Source organism: Conger conger, chromosome 19 (genome assembly GCF_963514075.1).
Source record: "Conger conger chromosome 19, fConCon1.1, whole genome shotgun sequence".
Lineage (NCBI taxonomy): Eukaryota > Metazoa > Chordata > Actinopteri > Anguilliformes > Congridae > Conger > Conger conger.
The window spans coordinates 19,921,665-19,943,129 of record NC_083778.1 but is presented as its reverse complement, the minus strand read 5'-3'; the positions used below and the strand labels follow the sequence as shown (position 1 = coordinate 19,943,129).

Genomic DNA, 21,465 nt, shown 5'->3' with positions numbered 1-21,465 from the left:
GACTGAGTGGCTCTGGGTGTGTGAGTTTTCTGGAGGAGACTGAGTGGCTCTGTGTGTGAGTTTTCTGGAGGGGACTGAGTGGCTCTGGGTGTGTGAGTTTTCTGGAGGAGACTGAGTCGCTCTGGGTGTGTGAGTTTTCTGGAGGAGACTGAGTGGCTCTGGGTGTGAGTTTTCTGGAGGGGACTGAGTGGCTCTGGGTGTGTGAGTTTTCTGGAGGGGACTGAGTCGCTCTGGGTGTGTGAGTTTTCTGGAGGGGACTGAGTCGCTCTGGGTGTGTGAGTTTTCTGGAGGGGACTGAGTGGCTCTGGGTGATACAAGGTGTGAACTTTCCCATTCACTTTGAAGGCAGTTACTGCCACCAAGTTTTTTTTCTTCTTTCAGTTAGTTTTGGAGCTGGTGTCCCCGTGATTCCCAGGTAACGGCTAACGATGAACATTCCAACTGAAAAGCAATGGAAATGGGGCGTGCCAGCAAGATGGCAGTCCATTTCACACGTTACTTGAAACTTGCTCTTACACAGCTCTTGAAATGAGTTGTTCACTTTGATATAGCACTTTGACCAAGACTTGATTATAGCAGTGAATCTTTGCATTTCTGAAATCTTTTTTTTTTGTGAGGGGAGTGGGTCTGAATTGAGTCTGGGTCAGTTTGGATCTGTGTTCCGTTGTGGAGGATGAACACTTCAGACGTCTTCTTAACACTTTTTCTGCTCCTGCTACAAGTGTGTTTCAGTCCTGCATATTGGTGACTTTGCTGAGCTTTGATGTGGAGTTTGCTGCGATTTAACACACCTTCGGATGACAACGCATTTATTTAACTGGGCGGGGGTCTGAAACTCCTGTCCTGAAGGGCCACAGTCCTTGCTGGTTTTCGATGTGTTTTGGCCTAAGCAGTGACTTTTTCTGAGTCCTTGATTATCCAAAGAGTCCACACACATCTTGTTTTAAAGGTCTTAACTGGCTGCAGAGAAACTACAAGTCCCAGCAGACACTGCAGCCCTCTGGGGCTGAGTCTCACACCCCCAGTAAAGGGCCATTCAGTGCCTGTAATTTAGCAAGTGACATCGCATACATGTGAAATTGATTTATTTAATTTTTTAACCAAAAAAGAGATTTTTTTGTTTTTCATCCAGATCCAACAGAGCTCCATTGTTTCAGTCAGATGTTTATTGTTTAAAATCACACGTGTGCATGGTTTCATGGTTTCATGGTTTCCTGGGTTCTGTTTGCTGGGACGCTGTGCTGCTACGAGAGCAGTAGGCCCTCTTTTTTTTTTGTTGGCACAATTCCTTTCTGCAGAGTGAGGTTAGGGTCTGTGTGGAGTCGCACGTCACACCCGTCTGAAACGTCGCAGTATTAAACAGCGCTGTTTGTTATTGGCCAGTTCTTTATTCCCGTTTTTTTGTGATTATTTCACATCTTGCAAATTATATATTTGGTTTTCAGTCGGTACCTGCGGCATAAACGAAAGCACTTATTTTATTAAAATCTCTTGATTTCATTTGATGTGTCCTCTTTCTTCCTCTTTTTGTAAAAAAACGGCAGAGTATGTTTCCCTGTTCTGCCACCGGTCCTCTGACATGAGAGGCACGTGCTGACCTTGCTAAAGAATCTGAAACGGCTGTCCCGTGGCTATTTTTATCCATTTCCCCACAGTTACAGCACCATCACCCGTCCAACACCTCCCACACCACTGCGTTTCTTTATTTATGTCTGCGATTGAATCGCAAATTTCTGCTGACAAAATAGTGACCAGACATAAACATACCTGTGTAGTGTGCGTGTTCAGCCGGTGCCCTGCTGAAAACAAACAGCTCAAGATTCAAGAACAGATCAAGTTTTGAGACAGCTGGTAGCAGGTAATTTCAAGATGGATTTTACCCTCGGGATGGGCTGAAAAACTGTGGAATATTGTCAAGGACCCGGCCCTAGGCCCGCCTGATGAGAGATTGACAGAAGATGGATTCGGCAGAAATGCATTGTTAACCCCTCGCACACGCCATTGAGGTGGTAATATGAGGTGGGACATTGGCTCAGTAGTAAGAGCGGTCATCTGGCAGTCAGAGGGTTGCCGGTTCGATCCCACGCTGGGTGTGTCGAAGTGTCCCTGTGCAAGACACCGAATCCCCAAATCCTGACGAGCTTGCATTCAGTCACCCTGGTGTATAAATTGTATCAATTGTACAGCGCTTTGGATAAAGGCGCAAAATAAATGCCAACCATTTTACTTATACTTAGCTAGTGAATTAACCTTAAGATCATAAGAAGTAGTCTGGCACTGAAAGCATGAATGTCATGTTTTTATACTGGTAAAAAGAAAAAAGAAAGGCAAGAAATATATTCCTCACGCTGCCTTTACCCCATGGTGACTCGTTATTGTGAGTAGAGACTCTCGTTGCCGCGCACAATCTTTGGCTGCCTCGCAAACGGAAGTGGTGGACATACACTGAACGGATGAGAGGGACCACAGAGCCGGGGGGGTGGTAATATCTGCATAGAGCATATGTCATCGTGTGTTTATTGAGAATAAGCCAAGCGAACGAGCATGCCGGCGAGCGCGCACACACAAAGCAAGGAGCTGCTTACGTTTGGCTTAACCATGGTCCGACAGTAAGTATCATAAGCATATTGCGATTTCATGTACAGGGTACACTGTGTGCTCGTGGTCCGCGTGCATAGCTATTTGGGGTTTCGGGTTTCCTCGGGTGTCCTGTCCGTCCGAATCGGTGGACGTCAAGGGCAACAAGGCAGTATACTGAAATGAAACATGTATACACTTGCGTTAAAATAGGCACACATATTAGCGTATTTAGAGAGCTATTCCTTTGTACTTCTCGTTGCGCAAGGGGTTTGAGGAATATATGTGGTGAGAAAACCGTCAAGCCGACAACAGTGACTGGTTATTGCACACCGTAGCTAGCTCCGGTCGATGGTAGCTTTCGCAGTGTATTCATACAGTGAAAGAAAATGCAGCAGAATTATCATTGCGGCGTTCTGCCTTTGCCGGCAAGGATGCAATGCCATGCGGACCACGCCCACTTACACAGGCGTCGGCGCGGAAGGACTGCGGCGCTGGCTGTCCTGCGATCCCCGCACCGAATATGAGAGAAATATCGAAGCATGTGTTTTTAAAATGTGATTTAAAAATGCCTTGCAGCAGTGACGTTTGCGTTGTCACGCGAAAGCCCTCTGTGCTAAAGTGTGCTTTTATGTCAAGACAGAGCGTGCTCTCTGAGACAATATGGGCACAACATAGTACAATGAAATCCCTACTGGGGGGAAAAAAAACGGCTCAATCAAAGTTCAGAAACTGCTGCTGGTTGACCAGTTCAAACCAGCTCCATACTCAACCTGGTTTGACAAGATCAAGCTATGTTCAGTCTGGCCACAACTGAATTTGTGGATGGACATACCATGATAATTTTTCATCTTATAATACATTACATTACATTAATGGCATTTGGCAGACGCTCTTATCCCGAGCGACGTACAACAAAGTGCATACCCATAACCAGGGATAAGTGCGCTGAAAGACCATAGAGGGAAGTACAATTTCAATGCTACTTGTACAACAAACATAAGGACCAGGGCCAACTTTTGATTGATTGATTGATTGATTGATTGATTGATTGATTGATTGATTGATTGATTGATTGATTGATTGATTGATTGATTGATTTATTTATTTTAAACGAACAAATAAACAAACAAACAACAAAGCAAAAGTGACCAAACTTAACTATCCAACACTGCTTACCCAGCCAACTAAAAATACAGATACACAAAGTAAATCACAAAGACAACAATTCATATGAACTCTCATAATAACTCTTTCATCGCTTTTCTAGTGGGGAGACCCAGTACAACAAGGACAGGCTGCTACAAGGTAAATGAACTCCACGCTTATGCTCACAATAAGCCTGCTGCCAGGTCAGAGTGAAGAGCATGCTGTTCTGTGCGATAACCAGACCTGGGTCAAATACGTATGTCACTGTTTTGGATTCAAATACGTTTCTGTGCTCGGCTGATCTTGCCTGGTGCAATCGGGCACACCTGTGAGGGTATTTCATTCAGAGGTCTGAATACACGGGAAAAGCTCAGAAAAGTGTTTGAATCCAAAATGATTACATACGTATTTACCCAGGTCTGATGATCACAGAGTTACTGATCACAGCAGGTATTTGGAGTGGTGACTGGAGCTACTGTGTGACCTCCCCCAGGTCAGGGGATAGACACCCCCCTCTCTGAGACAGGCAGGCAGCAGTCTGGGGCAGCGGGGCTGTACCTCAGGGACCTGAAGTTCACCAACGTGTTCGTCAGCAACATGCAGAGAGCTCGACAGGTGAGTCCGTCTGTGTGATGTCACAGACTCCGGCTCTGTCCATGTGATGTCACAGACTGTGGCTCTGTCTGTGTGATGCCACAGACTCCAGCTCTGTCTATGTGATGTCACAGACTCCAGCTCTGTCTGTGTGATGTCACAGACTGTGGCTCTGTGTGATGTCACAGACTGTGGCTCTGTCCATGTGATGTCACAGACTCCAGCTCTGTCTGTGTAATGTCACAGACTCCAGCTCTGTCTGTGTGATGTCAGAGACTGTGGCTCTGTGTGATGTCACAGACTGTGGCTCTGTGTGATGTCACAGACTCCAGCTCTGTCTGTGTGATGTCAGAGACTGTGGCTCTGTGTGACATCACAGGCTCTGTGGCTGAAGGCATGTCGTTCTGTGTTCACGGTGTACGAACGGTAGCCATGGCGACGGACAGTGCGTTTCTCCGCTGTGTTTCAGACGGCTGACATCATTGTGAAGAACAACGCTCACTGCTCGGGCCTGGAGATCGTTGTGGACCCCCAGCTGAAGGAGAGGGTGAGTGTGGGTTATTCTGGCGGTGCAGGCTGTGTCAGTGAGTGTGTGTACATGTGCATTCCTCTCGTTGTGTTTGTCGTGCAGAGTTTCGGGATCGCTGAAGGGGGGCCGGTGCAGTGCATGAAGGACATGGCCAAAGCTGCGGGGCAGGCCTGCGGGGACTTCACCCCCCCACAGGGGGAGACCCCCGAACAGGTGAGGCCCCGTCACCCACGCACCCAGTCACACAGGCCCCCAGTCGGCCATTTTAATGAGGAACCGCAGTTCAGGAAACGAAGTGACCTCATAGCCAGCAGTGTCCTAATCGAATATAATGACTTTTTAAACTAATGTATTCAATTTTAATTAGTTTCATGAAGTGACAGATTTAATTGGGATAGACCACCATCCCTGCAGCACAGTCTAAGTGCTCAGTCTGTGTCAGCATACAATGGACATTTTTATTCTCCTGATGATGAAACATGAGAACAGATATTGCAGGTGGTATCCGGGAATAAAACCCTAGGTGGCGGCATAGTACCAGAATTCAAGTGTGTCTGGATAATATGCGAAACTTTTATGAGCAAAGTTTTATCGGCGCCCTGATTCCATAATGAATGACTGTATAAAGGGATTGAGTGAGTTATCAAGCCTGATAAAATGGAGGATGGTGAAATGGTTGGAGAGAGACCCGGAATGGGAATTTTCCCAAGAATACAGCCTCATCCAAAGACATACTGAACACGCACTCTCACACACACATACTCACACACACACACACACACTCTCACACACTCACACACACACACACACACTCTCACACACACACACACACACACACACTCTCACACACACACATACACACACACACATGCATGCATGCATAAACACACACACACTCACACACAAACACACACACACACACACACACACGCATGCATGCATAAACACACATACACTCACACACACATTCACAAACACGCACACACACACATGCACGCATGCATACATGCACTCACACACTCACACACATACACACGCACACACGCATGCATGCATAAACACACATACACTCACACACACATTCATAAACACGCACACACACACATGCACGCATGCACACATGCACTCACACACACACACACACACACACACACACACTCTTACTTAACCACTGTGCTCCGCCCAGGTGAGAGAGCGAATCAGAGGCTTCCTCAGTTCCATGTTCCAGCGAATGGCGGCCGACCACTGCGGTGACGGACAGCCGGAGCCCAGGGGGAGGAGCCAGGCGGCGCTGGACGCCGCCGCCGACGACACGCCCCTCCCCGGTCGCCCCGACGACGGGCTGAGTGACGTGGGGGCCCACGCGCTGGTGGTGGGCCACGGGGCCTACATCAGCCTGGTGGTGCGCCACCTGGTGGAGGAGCTGCAGTGCTCCCTGCCCGGCGGGCTGAAGGCCTCGCACTCCTTCTCCTCCTGCCCCAACACGGGCCTGTGCCGCTTCCTCCTCACCCTGCGCGCCGGGGAGCGGGGCCCCGAGCCGGGCCACGTCCGCTGCGTCTTCCTCAACCGCCGGGACCACCTGAAGAGCAGCAAGGAGCACAAGTGAGAGAGAGAGGGGGGGGGGGGGGGGGGGCGGCCCGTGAGGTGCGTGACTGGGACCCGGAAGGTTGCTGGTTCAAGCCCCCCCGGGGTGTAGCCACGATACGATCCGCACCGCTGTTGGGGCCCTTGAGCAAGGCCCTTAACCGCCACATTGCTCCAGGGGGGGATTGTCCCCTGCTTAGTCTAATCAACTGTAAGTCGCTTTGGATGAAAGCGTCAGCGAAGTAACTGTAATGTAATGTGATGGTTTGAGCACACAGGGGGACAGTGCCCTGTGAACTACGTATCCTTATTCCGTATTTATTCATTCATGTATTTTATTTATGTATTTATTTACTCTCAGATATAAAGTGACAGTGGAGGTACATTCTTGTTCTTCAAGGATCAGATTTCCCAAATGTACCCTGAAAGTACAGTCATGTTCTCTTTGGGTACAAATTAGTATGGTTTCCCAGCACAAAAGTTACAAGTGAATTTTACATTGCTGGCTTGGGGTACTGCCCCAGGGGTGGGGGACAACCATTTGTACCTTTTCTCTGTTCCTTTATCTCTGAGAGCGTTTCACAGATGCCTACGTCCAGGTGAATTGGTGAAATTAGACCTTGGAAATTGAAGTTCAATGCGTGATAAAGTGCACCTTATGAAGAGAGAACGCAGCGATGGTTTCGACACACGGACCAGGTTCAGGCTTGCTTCTGGGGCCGAGCAGTGATTGGCCCAATCAAGGCGGAGCTGCTGAATAGCAATAATGTGCGATTGGACAGAAATCGGTCATTTCCATCATGTGACCTGTCTTATTTTTTTAGCCCTGCTGAATAAGGACTCCTGTACAGCCAGGAATATACATTTCAGTATTAATATTAAATATTAAAAGCGGTATTAATATTGACGTTTGTTATACAGGGTTACAAAGCTCTTTGTAATCCATGAGAAAGCATGAAATGCTATTCATCATTCGATTCAAAGGCGGTTGCACATTTGGCTGAATCAGATAGTCGGCGAAAACATCAGATCTGAGAGGCAAAGGTTGAGTAAATACGAGCGCTGTGATTGGTCAGCGAAGCGGTGAGGCTTGCAGTCTGACATGACAACATGTCATGTTGTACACGCGCAGCGCACTGATATGCAAGGAGATATTTTATCATGCATGATTTAAAAAAAAGAAATAATGTCAAATAAATATTACAGGTGCTGCAATCAAAAAAAGATTACAGGTGTCCTTCTGTTGATGCTGCTATATTGAACACAGAAGCCGGGCGTCTTTAGTGACTGATTGAATGTAGAGTTTCGCTTCTCGGTGGGCAAATGTCAGTGTCTTCACGATATTGGACGGATAACGGATCCTCGATATTACCTCATACATATTCAGCGATACCAGGGGACTTTATGGCATGTTTTTAAATTATTCTAGAGTTTATTTACTGAGCTCATACCCTTCATGTGAAGACCGCCAAGGATGCATGTGCACTGGGTATTGCCTAAAGCTCTCTGGGATTCTGTCCGCTAAAGCGACCCACTCACTGTCACACACTCTCCCAGTTCCGTCACCCTGAAAGCTTCTGGGGAAATCCGTCAATAAACCAGGAACGGTGGAAGGTAATCACGGTGACGTTCATTTTACACTCCATCCTTTCCTGAGGAGCAGGGTGTTGTGTGTGTGGGGCTTTTCTTTTTCTGTCATTAATACTTTACAAACACAAACTCTTGTAATGTTTTCGGGTTTTCTGCCTTGTTGTACTTCATGAATGTCACACTCGGTAAAACTCTCTCCGGTAAATAAAACGAGCTCGGTGGAGTATTTGTTTTGAAATGAACGGGTCCGTGTCTTCAGTCTTGCGGGTCACAGTCTGGCATCGAATGCGTGTGTGATGTCACTGGTCCCGTGATTGTGCTGGTCATGTGTGAAAATCAAACCTGATTCATTATTTTTGCACCACTAGGGGTGAGCAATGCAGAGTTGATCGGGGGAATATTTGGTAACGCTTTTTTCTACAGCAAGCTAATTACATAGTACTTACTGTGTAAATACCAGCTACTTACTAGGTAACTATTTTGATTTCAGAGGTAAGTACTATGAAACGGGCTGTAAAACATTTTTACATTGCATTTGGTACTTACTGACTTTGTTTCATAGTATTTACCACTGAAATCAAAGTACTTGCCAAATAACTACCCAAGTAGCTGTGTACTTACCCAGTAAGTACTATGTAATAAATTGGCTGTAAAATCAAGCGATACTGACAGGACTCGACACCTCTGTGATGGCAACATGATAACAGTTTATTCAAGTTTTTTTCATTTTTTTATTCTTGCATCTGGTACCATCCCTGAACGGGAGAAACCCTTGGGTGTTTCTGTATACACGAGCGTCTTATTTTTTTCAAAAGCATTTATTACAAACAACACATTCACACAAATGGTTGAGCCACATTCTCACTGTACACACAACCAGGGGCGTGTTCCACAAAGCAGGAGTGCTGAGCTAGACTGATAACTGCAACTGTGTAAAACACAGACCCCGTCCAAATCTGGAACAGTAAAAGAAAGCTGTTCGGGGTTTTACTTCCTGCAGTTATCCAGCTAACTCCGTAATCCTCCTTTGTGGAACACCTGGTTTCTTGGTCAACAACATAATAGCAACTGCAACATTATGCAGCTATGCAATATATATTTTGCGTTGGGAGATAAAAGCTAAATGCATATATTAATCACTTTGAAATCAGTCGACTTTCTGTTATGCAACAGCTGTTTAAAATTTAACCTGAAGGCAATTATAGGGTAAAGGACAGCAGTCTGTCAGTTCAACATCTCTCCTTTCAAGGGGATTTTTCCATTGCAGAATTTTTTAAACATTAGAACAGCGTTTTATTGCATTACTATCACAGAGGTAACTTTATGCTGGAAAGAGATATATGGACCAGTTTGATTGCTCCAGCGCAGCTGCATTATGACATCACGAGGATTCCATCCTCCATTCTTACACTTCTATAACATCATGAGGATTCCATCCTCCTTTCTCATTCATTTATGACATCATGCGGATTTCCGTCCTTCCTTCTTATACTTTTATGAAATAACGAGTATTCCGTTCCGTTTTCTCATACCATTATGACATCACAAGGATTCCATCCTCCATTCTAACAGCTCACGGGTCGCTATTAAGTTCCCCTGACAAGGACTTTACTCCCTGAATTCAGGATCATATGCGGTCAAAACAAAATAAGCAGGCCAAGGCCTCATGGTGTGCTGTTCTGCAGTGCAAATATATCAAAGTGCACGGAGGCCGCGGGGCCTTGTGCAACCTCCGCCCAACCTGAACGCACGCTTCTCCGTGTAGCTTTTTGGAAAGGAGACCCCCTCACCTATACTGGGCCCTCCCCCAGTGGGGGCAAATGAGGGGCATGATTCTCCCAGGCCCTGGCTGGCCCTGCTATCTGTTCTGAGGGCAACCCTCCAGCCCAGGGGACGGTCTGGAAAGGACAACCTAAATTTCTCAGGCCTCTTAAGTTCACTAAAAGCTGAGGAGGAATCTGTGGACCAGGCAGATAATCTCCTTTCTCAGATAATGGAGTTCAAACCGGCCATGTTCCTCTTTGCTTTCGTTAGTTTTGTGTGAGGTCGGGGCTCTTTTAAGTTGAACAGCAGAGTGTGGTTGTCACTGAGTAGATAATCCACCCTGTAGACAGCAGCAGTCTGCAAGTTCCATCCCTGGGATGGAGTTCAGCTTTGGCTCCAAACCCGCAAGCAAGAGTCGCCCTCGACCCCAGAGCCCCCCGCTACGCCTGCACCTCCTTCTCCTCGGCGGCGGTACGTTTTTTGGTCAGGGCCTTGTCCGTGGCCACGCTGCGGGGGCTGCCGGCCCCCTCGGGGGGCTGCACCACGTTCAGCGGGTCGTCGGACGTGGAGGCGATGGTCTCCTTGGAGACGGCGTGGGCGTGTTCGGGCGGGTCGGCCTCGGGCTGGGGGGGGGGCGGCTCCTCCTGGTCGAGGGAGCACTCCCCCCGCTGGGTGTGCAGGCACAGGGGGTCCGAGGAGTCCAGCGCCTTGCTCCTCCTCCTCCTCCTCCTCCTCCTCCTCCTGCTCGTGCGGGCGGGGCTGCCCGGGGCCCGCTCCAGGGGGAGGAGGGCGGGGGCCGGGGGGCCCTGTCTCGAAACCGCGGGGGTCCCCGCCCCCTCCAGGCGGAGCTGCAGGTATGGGGCGGGGCGATGGGGAACGGGTCGGCCCTCGCGGTCCAGCAGGGCCTGGAGGGGGAGAGGAACAGGGCCGTCTGTGAGACACACCAGGCCTGGGTCCAACACGGAAATGTTCTGGATCACAATACTTTCCTACAACATTACTGAGCTTGCTTGGAGTATTGGAGCCTATGATATAGGCTGAGTCTGAAATCGCATACTTAGCGTACGACACATACAACGTTTAAATGAAAATCGGCCTGAGATTTGGTCGGAGTAGTATGCTAGTATGCGGTTTTGGACGCAGCCATACTCTGAAAAAGTGCAAGCCCCACTTTCTGGTCCTCTTTTTAGGCTCAATTGTACCAGGCAAGAATAATCGAGCATTCAATATAAAACAATTATGAATTCAAACCAGGTCTGATACACAGTAAAATATTCGGTGTTGATTCAACTTTTACACAGTACATAGGATTCCAACAGTGACCGGTTAATCACATTTCACGGTTTAATGTTTTACTATGTGCGTAAGCATGTGATGTTGTGAAAAAGCACGTGATCCTCCGAATTCAAACACACCTCACATATCTGAGAATTGCTCTCTGGTGATGATTTGGTTGAATTTGAAAATAGTTTGGATTCAAAGAGAACGGCTCATTTGCTGGTGGCACTGTCTTGCAGACAGTTATTGCCTCACCTGTTGCTTAAAAGCATGTATTATTAAAACGCACAGGTAACCCACGTCACATTTTGCCCCACATTCAACACACAAACCGTCCTTGGACTTTTGAGTAACACATATAAACTAGTGTCACCTCCACTGTTGGGTTCGACTGTATTTTAATGGCTGAGAAATGTTCTCCATATTGCAGGTGTGTGGATAAAACAGCTTTAAAATCCGCTACTCAAACTGTCGGACAATGGTGAACTTACAGAGCTCAGAGTGTTCCTGTCGCGGGTCGTCCGGCTGTCAGACTCAGACGACATTCCCAGCGTTCCCATTCCCGGGAAGAGGTTATCCGTGTCTGAGGAAGCCCGTGGCGGTGGTGACGGATCTGCAGGGACCGGTCCCTGGAGCGCGGCCAGGAGGAGCGCCAGGAACGAGGTGCGCGCGTTCAGCCCGGGAGCCGCGTTCAACAACATCATCGCCCGCACTCCGGGAAAACTACCATCCGCAAGAAAAGCTTGATCCGAGTCTAACAAATTAGCAGGCGAATCTGCAATTTACCCATGGGTACAGTCTCCCATATTTAAGCTCGTGCGGCTGATGAGGACTCCAGACCGATGTCCTCTGTTGCGTGTCATTCCCATGAGCAGAAATGTGTGCTGCTGGACTCTGGGAAAGAAAGCGTAACAACCAGGATCGTGGCAGAGGCCCTGTTCTGTTTACTTTGAAGGCAGTTGGCCAGTTTGCACATAGTAGTGGTCTGTTGAGTCAGACGCACATTTAAAGTGACCTCACTTTTTCCATGTTTTCGGCCGCACCGTAGCCTGACAACAAGTCAAACATAACGGTTGAGAACCTGGAGTGGGAACACTCACGGGTACAAACATAATGTGATGATGAGGTCATGTAATTAAGCTTTTGAAGGGGGGAAAATTCAGTCAGTGTTCCGGAACTTCCAGATGTCAGTGTTCCGGAACTCCATCTCCGGAATGCTTGTGACATCAGCAGGAAAAGAACTAACTTCATGCACGCCATCTTGTCTCGGATTTGCCCTCAGCGAATAAAATATAGCACATACACTGCTTGATGTCAGCTGTTTGCAGCCAGGGTGTGTCACACCCCAAATCCCGTAAAGTCTTCAAAGTGAGCTTGCTATTTTAACAGCCAGCGCAAAACACAAGACAAATCTCTGGAACACTTTTAGTTTCTCAAACTCTCATTTAATCACATTTTAACAAGGGAACACATCCGTGATTACACAAAATACATTTAAACTTTGTTCGGTGTCAATATTCCTGAGCATATCTGTTAAAGCCCCTTGCGCATGGGGTATATAGTTCACCAAAAACCCATTTTACTTTTCAGCGTTTGAATTCTCCAGTGGACATTCCCTCAGCAATAGGTCGGGCTCAGAGCATTGTGCAGAAATTAATTTGGATACAGCGATGTGGATTATTCCCCGAATGCACGTGATTGAGATTCTGCAGCAGTCCACATCATGACCCCAGGTTTAGGACCTATCCGTGACCCTGAAAACTACATTACCCATGAGCACAGAGCAGAGGCACGGTTAATAAGCGCCGTTAAATTAGATGGCTTTTCACACTGCCATGGTAAAGAAAGGCTGAACTGCCGCGTGTTCTTCACACTGCAGTCCTGCACTTGAGAAAGAGCCAGAGAGACAGCCTGCCCTCAAACAGAGATCACAGTGTAATTCACCCATTTCCCCCAACAGTTGGGTGGTCATCTCCTTCACCTGTGCGCCTGTGGCTCAGGTGCGAAAGCTTCTCCTTTAACCCCGAGCAGATCTGCAGCCACTGAAAAGTGATGCGTGTAAGTGGTTTTCTAATTAAAAATGTCAATTAAGTTAGAAATGTAAATTAAACTTTACAAAAGTAAAAATGTGTGGACTGAGGCCTTCCCAGTGCGGTCCCGTTTCAGGGCGAGGGTGGTGATTGGCTAGCCGGTCCCGTTCCAGGGCGAGGGTGGTGATTGGCTAGCCGGTCCCGTTCCAGGGTGGTGATTGGCTAGCCGCAGGCACAGCAGCTGGGCTTGGGGGTGCAGGCCGGCGTGCAGCAGGGCTCCAGTGCGGGGTCGATCCCTTTCTCCACCTGGCTCTCCCCGAACAGCATGCCCTCCTCAAAGTCGGCCTTGGCGGCCTGGATCCGCTGGAGCACGTCCTGGTACCGGGCCGGGTTCAGGTCGTAGTTCTCGGCCGGGTCGGCCTCCAGGTCGAACAGCAGCGGCGGGTCGTGCCGCTTCAGGAAGGCGGTCAGGTGGCAGTCCTGGTCCGGGGTGGAGTCACTGTGCGTGGCCCCTGCAAGCCAGATCGATCCAGGATAAAACCTCTCACGTCATCCGTCACTTACAGCCTTGTTAATGTCACGCAAGCAACACCCTGAAAGAAACAGCTCAAGCTAGGTTTTTGAAATGGATGGTAGCTGGTTGACCAGTTCAGACCAGCTCCACGCTCAACATGGTTTGACCAGCTCAAGCTAGGTTTTGAAGCAGCTGGTAGCTGGTTGACCAGTTCAGACCAGCTCCAGACTTACCATGGTTTGACCAGCACAAGCTAGGTTTTGAAGCAGCTGGTAGCTGGTCATTTCAAGCTGCTCATAGCTGGATTTCACACAAGGGGTATGGCAGCATAGGAGGTAACATCCATGTGCCACTTAGGAAAAACACCTGGGATTCGGAAAACCAAAATGTCACTACGACCCCTTCTCTGGGTGAACAGCTTACCTCTGGTATAGTAGTTAGCCTTGTATTTGCCCAACCGGACGGCAAACACCCCGTACTTCTCCCTGGGGTCCGTGGGGTAGTAGAACATGGCCTTCCTTTTACTCTGAAGCAGAGGAAACATGGAGGAAGCCGTCAGACATCAAACACGACCAAACGATGTGAATGCACAAAGGAATGATTTTCCTGCTGTAAAATTCAGCTGTGACCAGCTTGTAATGACCAGCTACCAGCTGTTTCAAAACATAGCTTGAGCTGGTCAAATCATGTTGAGTATGGAGCTGGTCTGAACTGGTCAACCAGCTACCAGCCGTTTGAAAACAGCGAAACAGCTAAAGCTGTTTTTCTCAGCAGGGATGAAATCAGAGGTGAACCACACAGGCACTCTCAAGATGATTTGTTCCCCTCAATTTATTACGGTGTTGAAGGACCCTCTCTCTTGCCTGGAAGAACATGCCCTACCGTTAAAGATGGGATACCTCAGCCCCTTCCAGCAGGAGTGTTAACATTTACCTCGGAAGGAAAAGGCACTTGAGAAAGAGCTAGAGAGACAGCCTGCCCTCAAACAGAGATTACAGTGTAATTCACCCATTTCCCCCAAATGGAATCGGTGTTCCACTTGCTCTTTGTTGCCTGCAAATTGGTTTTTTTTTTCACCATGGAACAAAAAAACATTTCAACACCACTTTGGAACATCTTGCATCGGCACTTTGAGTACTTATTAATAATAATTACAGCATTACTGTGAAACTGTGATACCAAATGCATTTCTGGAAGCTTTTTTTTTTATTCAGTGTCGGTAGTTGAATTATATATAAAACTCTTATTTCATGTTACAGCTGTCTGATACAAGACTAAGTCTGATACAAGTCTAATTGACAAACCCATCAAAAAAAACAAATACATAAAAAAGAAACAACAGGCTGCTTTCATTCTTTAAGATGAGGCTTGGGCACTGGTTTACCGGTCCGTGACGGAATAGGATGTCTCCCATGTCCACCCCGTCCAGGGGCACCCTGGGTAGTGCTGCCCCTGCTATGGACGCGATGGTGGGCAAGACGTCCAGCGTGCTGGCCAGCTCATGGGTGACCCCTGGAGGACAAGAGAGGAACTGAACGACCGTCTCTGAACTCTGTTACCACATTTACCTACTATTACATTACATTACATTACATTACATTATTGGCATTTGGCAGACGCTCTTATCCAGAGCAATGTACAGTTGATTAGACTAAGCAGGAGACAATCCTACCCTGGAGCAATGCAGGGTTAAGGGCCTAACGGCTGTGCGGATCTCATTGTGGCTACACCGGGGATCGAACCACTGACCTTGCAGGACCCAGTCATGTACCTTAACCACTACGCTACAGGCCGCCCTTTACTAACAAAACCACGAGCAACCATATCAAAGGAGAAGCTCTGAGGAAGGGTAGATAAAGGGGTGAATATCTAAAATATTACACAGTCACATCAAATTCAAAACATTGGTGCTAGCCTTCCAAGCAGTCAAGGGGTCTTCCCCAGCTTATCTACAAAAAATCATCAGACCCTACACCCCTGCCAGACCTCTTCGTTCAGCTTCCACAGGCCACTTGGTGCCTCCCCCTCTCCGAACCTCCACCTCACGCTCCTGACTACTGGCTCCACGGTGGTGAAACGAACTCCCCGTGGAGGTCAGAACAGTATAATTTCTTGCCATCTTCAAGCGCAAACTGAAGACGCACCTCTTCAAGCAGCACCTCTCCCTGTCCCTCCCTACCTCCCTGTAAACCTTCATTGTTGTCTTTACCTGTGATATTTACTTGTGTCTTAGGATGTTTTATTTGGCTAGGTAAGCATTGTTTGGCTAGGTAAGCGGTTCATACATTGTTCATACATTTGTGTGTTGCGGTACTATGATTAAAAAACCCCCCAAAAAAACAATGATCAAATAGGCCCTGGTCCTTATCATTGTTGTACAGGTAGCAGTTGAAATTGTACTTCCCTCTAGGGTCTTTCAGCGCACTTATCCCTGGTTATGGGTATGCACTTTGCACTTTGTTGTACGTCGGTCTGGATAAGAATGTCTGCCAAATGCCATTAATGTATTGTAATATAATTTATTGCTGTATATTGATACCAGGTGCACTTCCTTGTAAAGTCTGCTGGCTGGGTGATCTGCCACAAAAAAAACGAACGGATAAGACAAAAAGACCATTGGGAAAAGCTATGGAAGATGGAAGCACACACACTACATAAAATCTTTTTAAAAAAGAGAGATGTCTGGAACATTATTTATTGTGGCTGTGACAAAGGCTTCACGCCCAAACACGTTAGCCATAGCCACAATAAAAGTTCATGAGGTGACGTCTCTGCAGCCAGGCGATCCTGGTACGCGGACAGGAGATACCTGACAGGTGACAGGAGATACCTGACAGGACAGGAGATACCTGACACGACAGGTGATGCAGGTACGTGGACAGGTGATGCAGGTACGCGGACAGGAGACAGGAGATACCTGGTTTGATTCTCTGGGGCCAGCGTGCGATCGCAGGCTCACGCATGCCCCCGTCGTAAGTGGTCCCCTTGCCACACTTCAGCAGGCCGGAGTTCCCCCCGCGGGACCTGCGCATCAGTTCAGGCCTGACAGGGGGGGGGACACAATAAGGAGGCGCGCAGGTTGGCATGGAGATGGCCCCAGTCTCACCCCGATAAACATGCACCTCGGGTTTGCTAACACGGTAAAATGTTCAGTGATAAATGCTTAACGAGTTTATGGTGTATTCCTGCCTTTCGCCCAATGTATGCTGGGATAGGCTCCAGCCCCCCTGCGACCCTGATCGGGATAAGCGGGTTCAGATAATGGATGGATGGATGGAGTTTATGGTCAGTGTGGACGCATATAAACTCAAGGGAGCTATTTTCATACAGTTACGGGCCTAAACTTCCAGGGAGATTGTGCATTAAAACGAATAACTGCATGCAAAGCCACAACCACGCAAAACCACTCGGAACGCATTGTCGTCCGGCACAGACACAAGGCCGAGGGTGTCAGAAAGCCAGGTACGGAGGTGCCCCGAGGCGGGCCGGGGGAACGCACGAACCCGTTGTCGGCGGTGAAGAAGACAAGGGTGTTGTTGTCAACACCGCTGTCCCGCAGGGCCTGAATCAGGTTCCCCACCGTGAGGTCGAACTCCATCAGGGCGTCCCCAAACGGACCCCTGGAGGACGCCCCGGCGGCCATCTTTCCTGCGTACTGTGGGTAATGGGTGTGCTGAGGAGACAGGAGCTCGGTTTCCACACTGCATGCAGACATACATTTAAACATACACAGCAAATGAACTATTTCAATCAATGGTCATCTTTCAAGACTTTGATTAGCTGAAGGTAATCAGGTGTTTTAGGTTTCAGTGCTGGACCAGGAAACAACCTGCACCCACAAGAACTTTAAGGACCCGCCCCCTTGTGCCAACAAGCTCTTCAACTGGTCCTTAATTTGTTTTTGTTTTTTTAAAAAGGGGCTCAGAATAATTCAGGGGGACCAAAATGACGAGCTATAGCCCTGCCGATTGCTGATGGGCCCACACGTGCACAAGCACACACGTGCACAAACCCACACGTGCACTGACCCACCCGTGCACAAACCCACACGTGCACTAACCCTCACGTGCACAAACGCACACGTGCACAAACCCACACGTGCACTAGCCCACACGTGCACTAGCCCACACGTGCACAAACCCACATGCGAGGGGTAGTAGAGGAAGAAGGGTTGCTTCCTCTTGGCGGACGATGAGATGAACCCCGTGGCAAAGTCGCTGTAGGCCTTCTCCAGGTCCAGGAAGCTGACCGGCTGCTGCTTGATCGTCTCGTTCGCCATGAGCGGCACCGCCACTGCGCCAAGGTCACAGAATCCAAAACACTTGATGTCCGGCGGGAAGCAGGTCAGATTATGGCAGGGCCCCTGAAGAAGGAACAACAGAGAAAGAGACCGTCATTTCTACAGTGTCTATTTATCTCATACGAGAACAAAGTAACAGGAGGCTGATAAGATGGTCTCCCTGCTCAAGCTAGGTTGTGAAGCAGCTGGCTGACCAGTTAACCCAGCTCTACAGTCAACATGGTTTGACCAGCTCAAGTTATGTTTTGAAACAGCTGGTAGCTGGTATTTCCAGCTGGTGTATTTTACACCAGGGTTAAGATTTTTTTTTTGTCTTTTGACATATTTAGCTGGTCAACCAGCTGTTCACCAGCTGAGTAGCCTATATCGTCAGCTAGTCCACCAGTTGACCAGCAACTCTACCAGATTTTCGACCAGCCACAGACCAGTTAAGAAGTGTTAAAAGCACATCATAAACCATTGTAAACAATCTGAGAATCCAAGCTGGAATCTTAGCTGGGAATTTTTCAGAACTTTTGCATCTAAGGCGGCCTGTAGCGTAGTGGTTAAGGTAAATGATTGGGACCCACAAGGTCGGTGGTTCTAATCCCGGTGTAGCCACAATAAGATCCGCACAGCCGTTGGGCCCTTGAGCAAGGCCCTTAACCCGGCATTGCTCGAGGGGAGGATTGTCTCCTGTTTAGTGTAATGTAATGTAATGTAATGTAATGTAATCGTAGACGGCGCTTGCGTGAGCAAAGGAATGGCCGTGGCGGTAAGGCCCCGCCCCTGAGGCCCACCTGGTCGTGAGAGTAGGGCACGCCCAGGTAGTGGTCGAAGCCCTGGCGCGTGGGGAGGAACGTCCCGCCCGGGCCCACCCCCAGGTGCCACTTCCCCACCAGGGCCGTGGCGTAGCCCAGGGGCTTCAGCACCTCCGCGATGGTGGTCTCGTTCAGGGGCAGGCCGCCCCGGGACCCGGGGTAGAAGACGCCCGGGTACACCCCCGAGCGGGTCTGGTAGCGCCCGGTCAGCAGAGACGCTCTGTGCCAACAAAGCATTTCATTTAATCATCCTCCTTTAATTAAAAATGTGATTTCTTTTTTTGTGACATTGCTTCCGGGAATGACATTCATTATACCGATTTACATTTTACGTTTTCGTCATTTGGCAGACGCTTTTAATCCAAAGCGATTTACAAGTGTATAGTATAGTTAAAGTATCACATGCATAACTAGTAAAATACACATGAAGTGCTGTTCTAAACCAAAAATACAGTCATCATAAATGCAATTATTTATTTTATTTTTAAATGTTGGGTTAGACCAGGGGTCGGCAACCCTGGTCCTGGAGAGCCGCAGGGTGTGCTGGCTTTCGTCTCCACCTAAAATAAGCAACCGATTCAGACCCAAGAAACCAGGTGAGGTGAGTCAACTGTGTAATCAACGGCTTTCATTGATCAATTAATGCCAACGAAACAACAAAAGCCAGCACACCCTGCAGCTCTCCAGGACCAGGGTTGCCGACCCCTGGGTTAGACAATTCATTTGTAAAAGGAGAAAAAAATGCTTCGGAGATTTGTTGATACTTGTTGATACACTCTTACATAATGTTAATAATTAAAGGGACAGATGTGGAGTCTGATATCAAGTAGGCAACTGCTGTTTCGCTGCCAAACAACAGTACTTACTTTTTGTTACGACATATCATAACTTTTATCAAGACTGGAAGTGGTCCACTGTACATGAATCATGAGAAAAACCTTCTGCTTTCAATAAACGTTCTGTGTGTAAGGGTAATTTTCTTAATTGACAATGTGTGTTAACATAAAGACAATCATATGATTACAAATAAACTTTTAGTGATAGTCCTTATTACTATTAGACCACTTTCTGAATTAAGCGCTTATTAGGAGTCTTTCTCTGTCTCTCTCCCAGCAGACAGACAGCCTTTGACCTTAATGTCTCTGCTTCTCAGCAAGCACATTCGGGTCTTACAGCAAGGTCAACAAGGGGTATTCAGAAGACAAAATACCGATACATGTTCGTGGCCAGCTTCATGTCTTTTTGTTTTGGTAAAGCCCCCCCTTCTGGAAAAGTGTGTATAAGAGTCTTACTATGCCTGATTAAAATCAAAAAGCCGGTGAAAAAGCTCTCACTTTCTGTCATTTCTTTGCAAATAAATACGAAAGTTAAACTCAAGTGTAGCTATCGTTGTGTTTACTGGGATCTGTAACATCAGACGATGCTCACCTGTGAAATGTTAAAAAGGGCATTTTTCCATGACACGTGTAACGTTAGTATTTTAATAAACATTAAAGGCGTTTAAATACAGTGTAATACTGAATAAAAGGTCCTACATTCACAAATAGACAGTAATCTGTTCACGGATACGGAAGAGAAATCTCAATACCTGGACGGACTGCAAACGGGACTGGTCGCGTAAAAGTCAGTAAAACGAAGCCCTTCGGCGGCTAATTTATCCAGATTGGGAGTAATTGAACTCGGGTGTCCATAACAGCCTAAATCGCCGAATCCCAAATCATCCGCGAAGAGAAGAATGAAATTTGGCCGGTCTGATCCCAATGACTCAAGGGGCAGAAGAATCGCCGAAATAAAAATAACTGTTTTAAAACAATCCATCGCTGGAATAAAAACAGGTGGTAAGCAAAGTAACGGTCCACAAAGTCCACAAAGCAGGAAACTGTCATTGCATTTATAACCCAGCCTTGAGAGATTGTACAGCATCCATTCAGGAAGGTAACGAGTGTTAGCTTTTGTCGAAAATAGATTTATTTCCACTGACAGCAATGCAATGAAAAAGGTTTTCTTTGTCCGTCTTCGCAGATTATTGTTGAATCATTTTAAATAATTTCTAAAATGATTTATTTTAGCAACCTGCTATCCCGGTTCTCCATAAATTAGAGAATTTAAGCAGCCACATCGACTGTATCATATGACAACAGTGCGAATGTCACCTGATACAATTCCGCACGTGACGCCATGGTTTCTGGGAAATGATGTTCATTCGACATCTGAAGTTGGAGGCGCTTATAAAAACAGATTGCCTTTAATTTCGGATTCCGTTTCACACCCCTGTACTATGCTGACCTACATTCAGCCCCCTGCCTGCTCCCTCTGCCAGCTGTGGAGAGAGGGATCGAGGGAGAGAAGAAAAGAGGGAGAGAGGGAGAGGTGGAGAGAGGGGTAAAATCTACCCACATCGACCCGCTGCTGAGCATTTCCACCCCGACCACCTCATATTGTCCAGTGCTGCAAATACTACCTTTTGTACACAGATATGTGTGTGTCTGTGTGTGTGTGTGTGTGCGTGCGTGCATGTGTGTTCCCATGCAGCCAGTGCATGTGAATGCGTGTGAGTGTGTACGTGTGTGTGTGTGTGTGTGTGTGTGTGTGTGTGTGTGTGTATGTGCCTGTTTCATGTTCACGTTCCAGGAACGTTATTTTTGTAATGCTACAGTGGAACCTTCTCAGAGCCGAAAGACAATGTTACTGAATGTTCTCAGAACATTCCCTGTTGGCTTGGTTGGGCCTGTTTCTTACCTGCTTTAGCATGGCCA

At 47.7% G+C, this 21,465-nt stretch overlaps 2 protein-coding genes across 2 annotated transcripts; one reads left to right on the top strand and one right to left on the bottom strand.

Annotated features, from left to right (window-relative positions):
- The first annotated feature begins 2,431 nt into the window (after positions 1-2,431).
- On the top strand, positions 2,432-8,261 carry LOC133119152 (fructose-2,6-bisphosphatase TIGAR B-like). Its single transcript, XM_061229598.1, has 6 exons — positions 2,432-2,609; positions 3,848-3,885; positions 4,220-4,341; positions 4,790-4,867; positions 4,952-5,062; positions 6,036-8,261. Exons 1-6 carry the CDS (start codon positions 2,545-2,547, stop codon positions 6,453-6,455), a joined length of 834 nt encoding a protein of 277 aa, XP_061085582.1. The 5' UTR covers positions 2,432-2,544; the 3' UTR covers positions 6,456-8,261.
- A 4,227-nt stretch (positions 8,262-12,488) lies between these two features.
- LOC133119140 (arylsulfatase A-like) lies at positions 12,489-20,845 on the bottom strand. The gene is made up of 8 exons (XM_061229575.1): positions 20,298-20,845; positions 18,689-18,929; positions 17,754-17,972; positions 17,113-17,282; positions 16,527-16,651; positions 14,994-15,121; positions 14,033-14,135; positions 12,489-13,607 (listed from the first exon to the last, which is right to left on the bottom strand). Exons 1-8 carry the CDS (start codon positions 20,630-20,632, stop codon positions 13,318-13,320), a joined length of 1,611 nt encoding a protein of 536 aa, XP_061085559.1. The 5' UTR covers positions 20,633-20,845; the 3' UTR covers positions 12,489-13,317.
- Positions 20,846-21,465: the final 620 nt, after the last annotated feature.

What these genes read in the sequence shown, in the direction of transcription:
- LOC133119152 (XM_061229598.1), top strand. Translation starts at nt 2,545, where the DNA reads ATGCCGGCGAGCGCGCACACACAAAGCAAGGAGCTGCTTACGTTTGGC. An exon ending in GGCTTAACCATGGTCCGACA is followed by an intron (nt 2,610 to 3,847) that starts GTAAGTATCATA and finishes TCGCTTTTCTAG; the next exon opens with TGGGGAGACCCAGTACAACA. An exon ending in CAAGGACAGGCTGCTACAAG is followed by an intron (nt 3,886 to 4,219) that starts GTAAATGAACTC and finishes GACCTCCCCCAG; the next exon opens with GTCAGGGGATAGACACCCCC.
- LOC133119140 (XM_061229575.1), bottom strand. Translation starts at nt 20,632, where the DNA reads ATGCTGTACAATCTCTCAAGGCTGGGTTATAAATGCAATGACAGTTTC. An exon ending in TGCCCTACTCTCACGACCAG is followed by an intron (nt 17,973 to 18,688) that starts GTGGGCCTCAGG and finishes TTCCTTCTTCAG; the next exon opens with GGGCCCTGCCATAATCTGAC. An exon ending in TCCTCTACTACCCCTCGCAT is followed by an intron (nt 17,283 to 17,753) that starts GTGGGTTTGTGC and finishes CTGTCTCCTCAG; the next exon opens with CACACCCATTACCCACAGTA.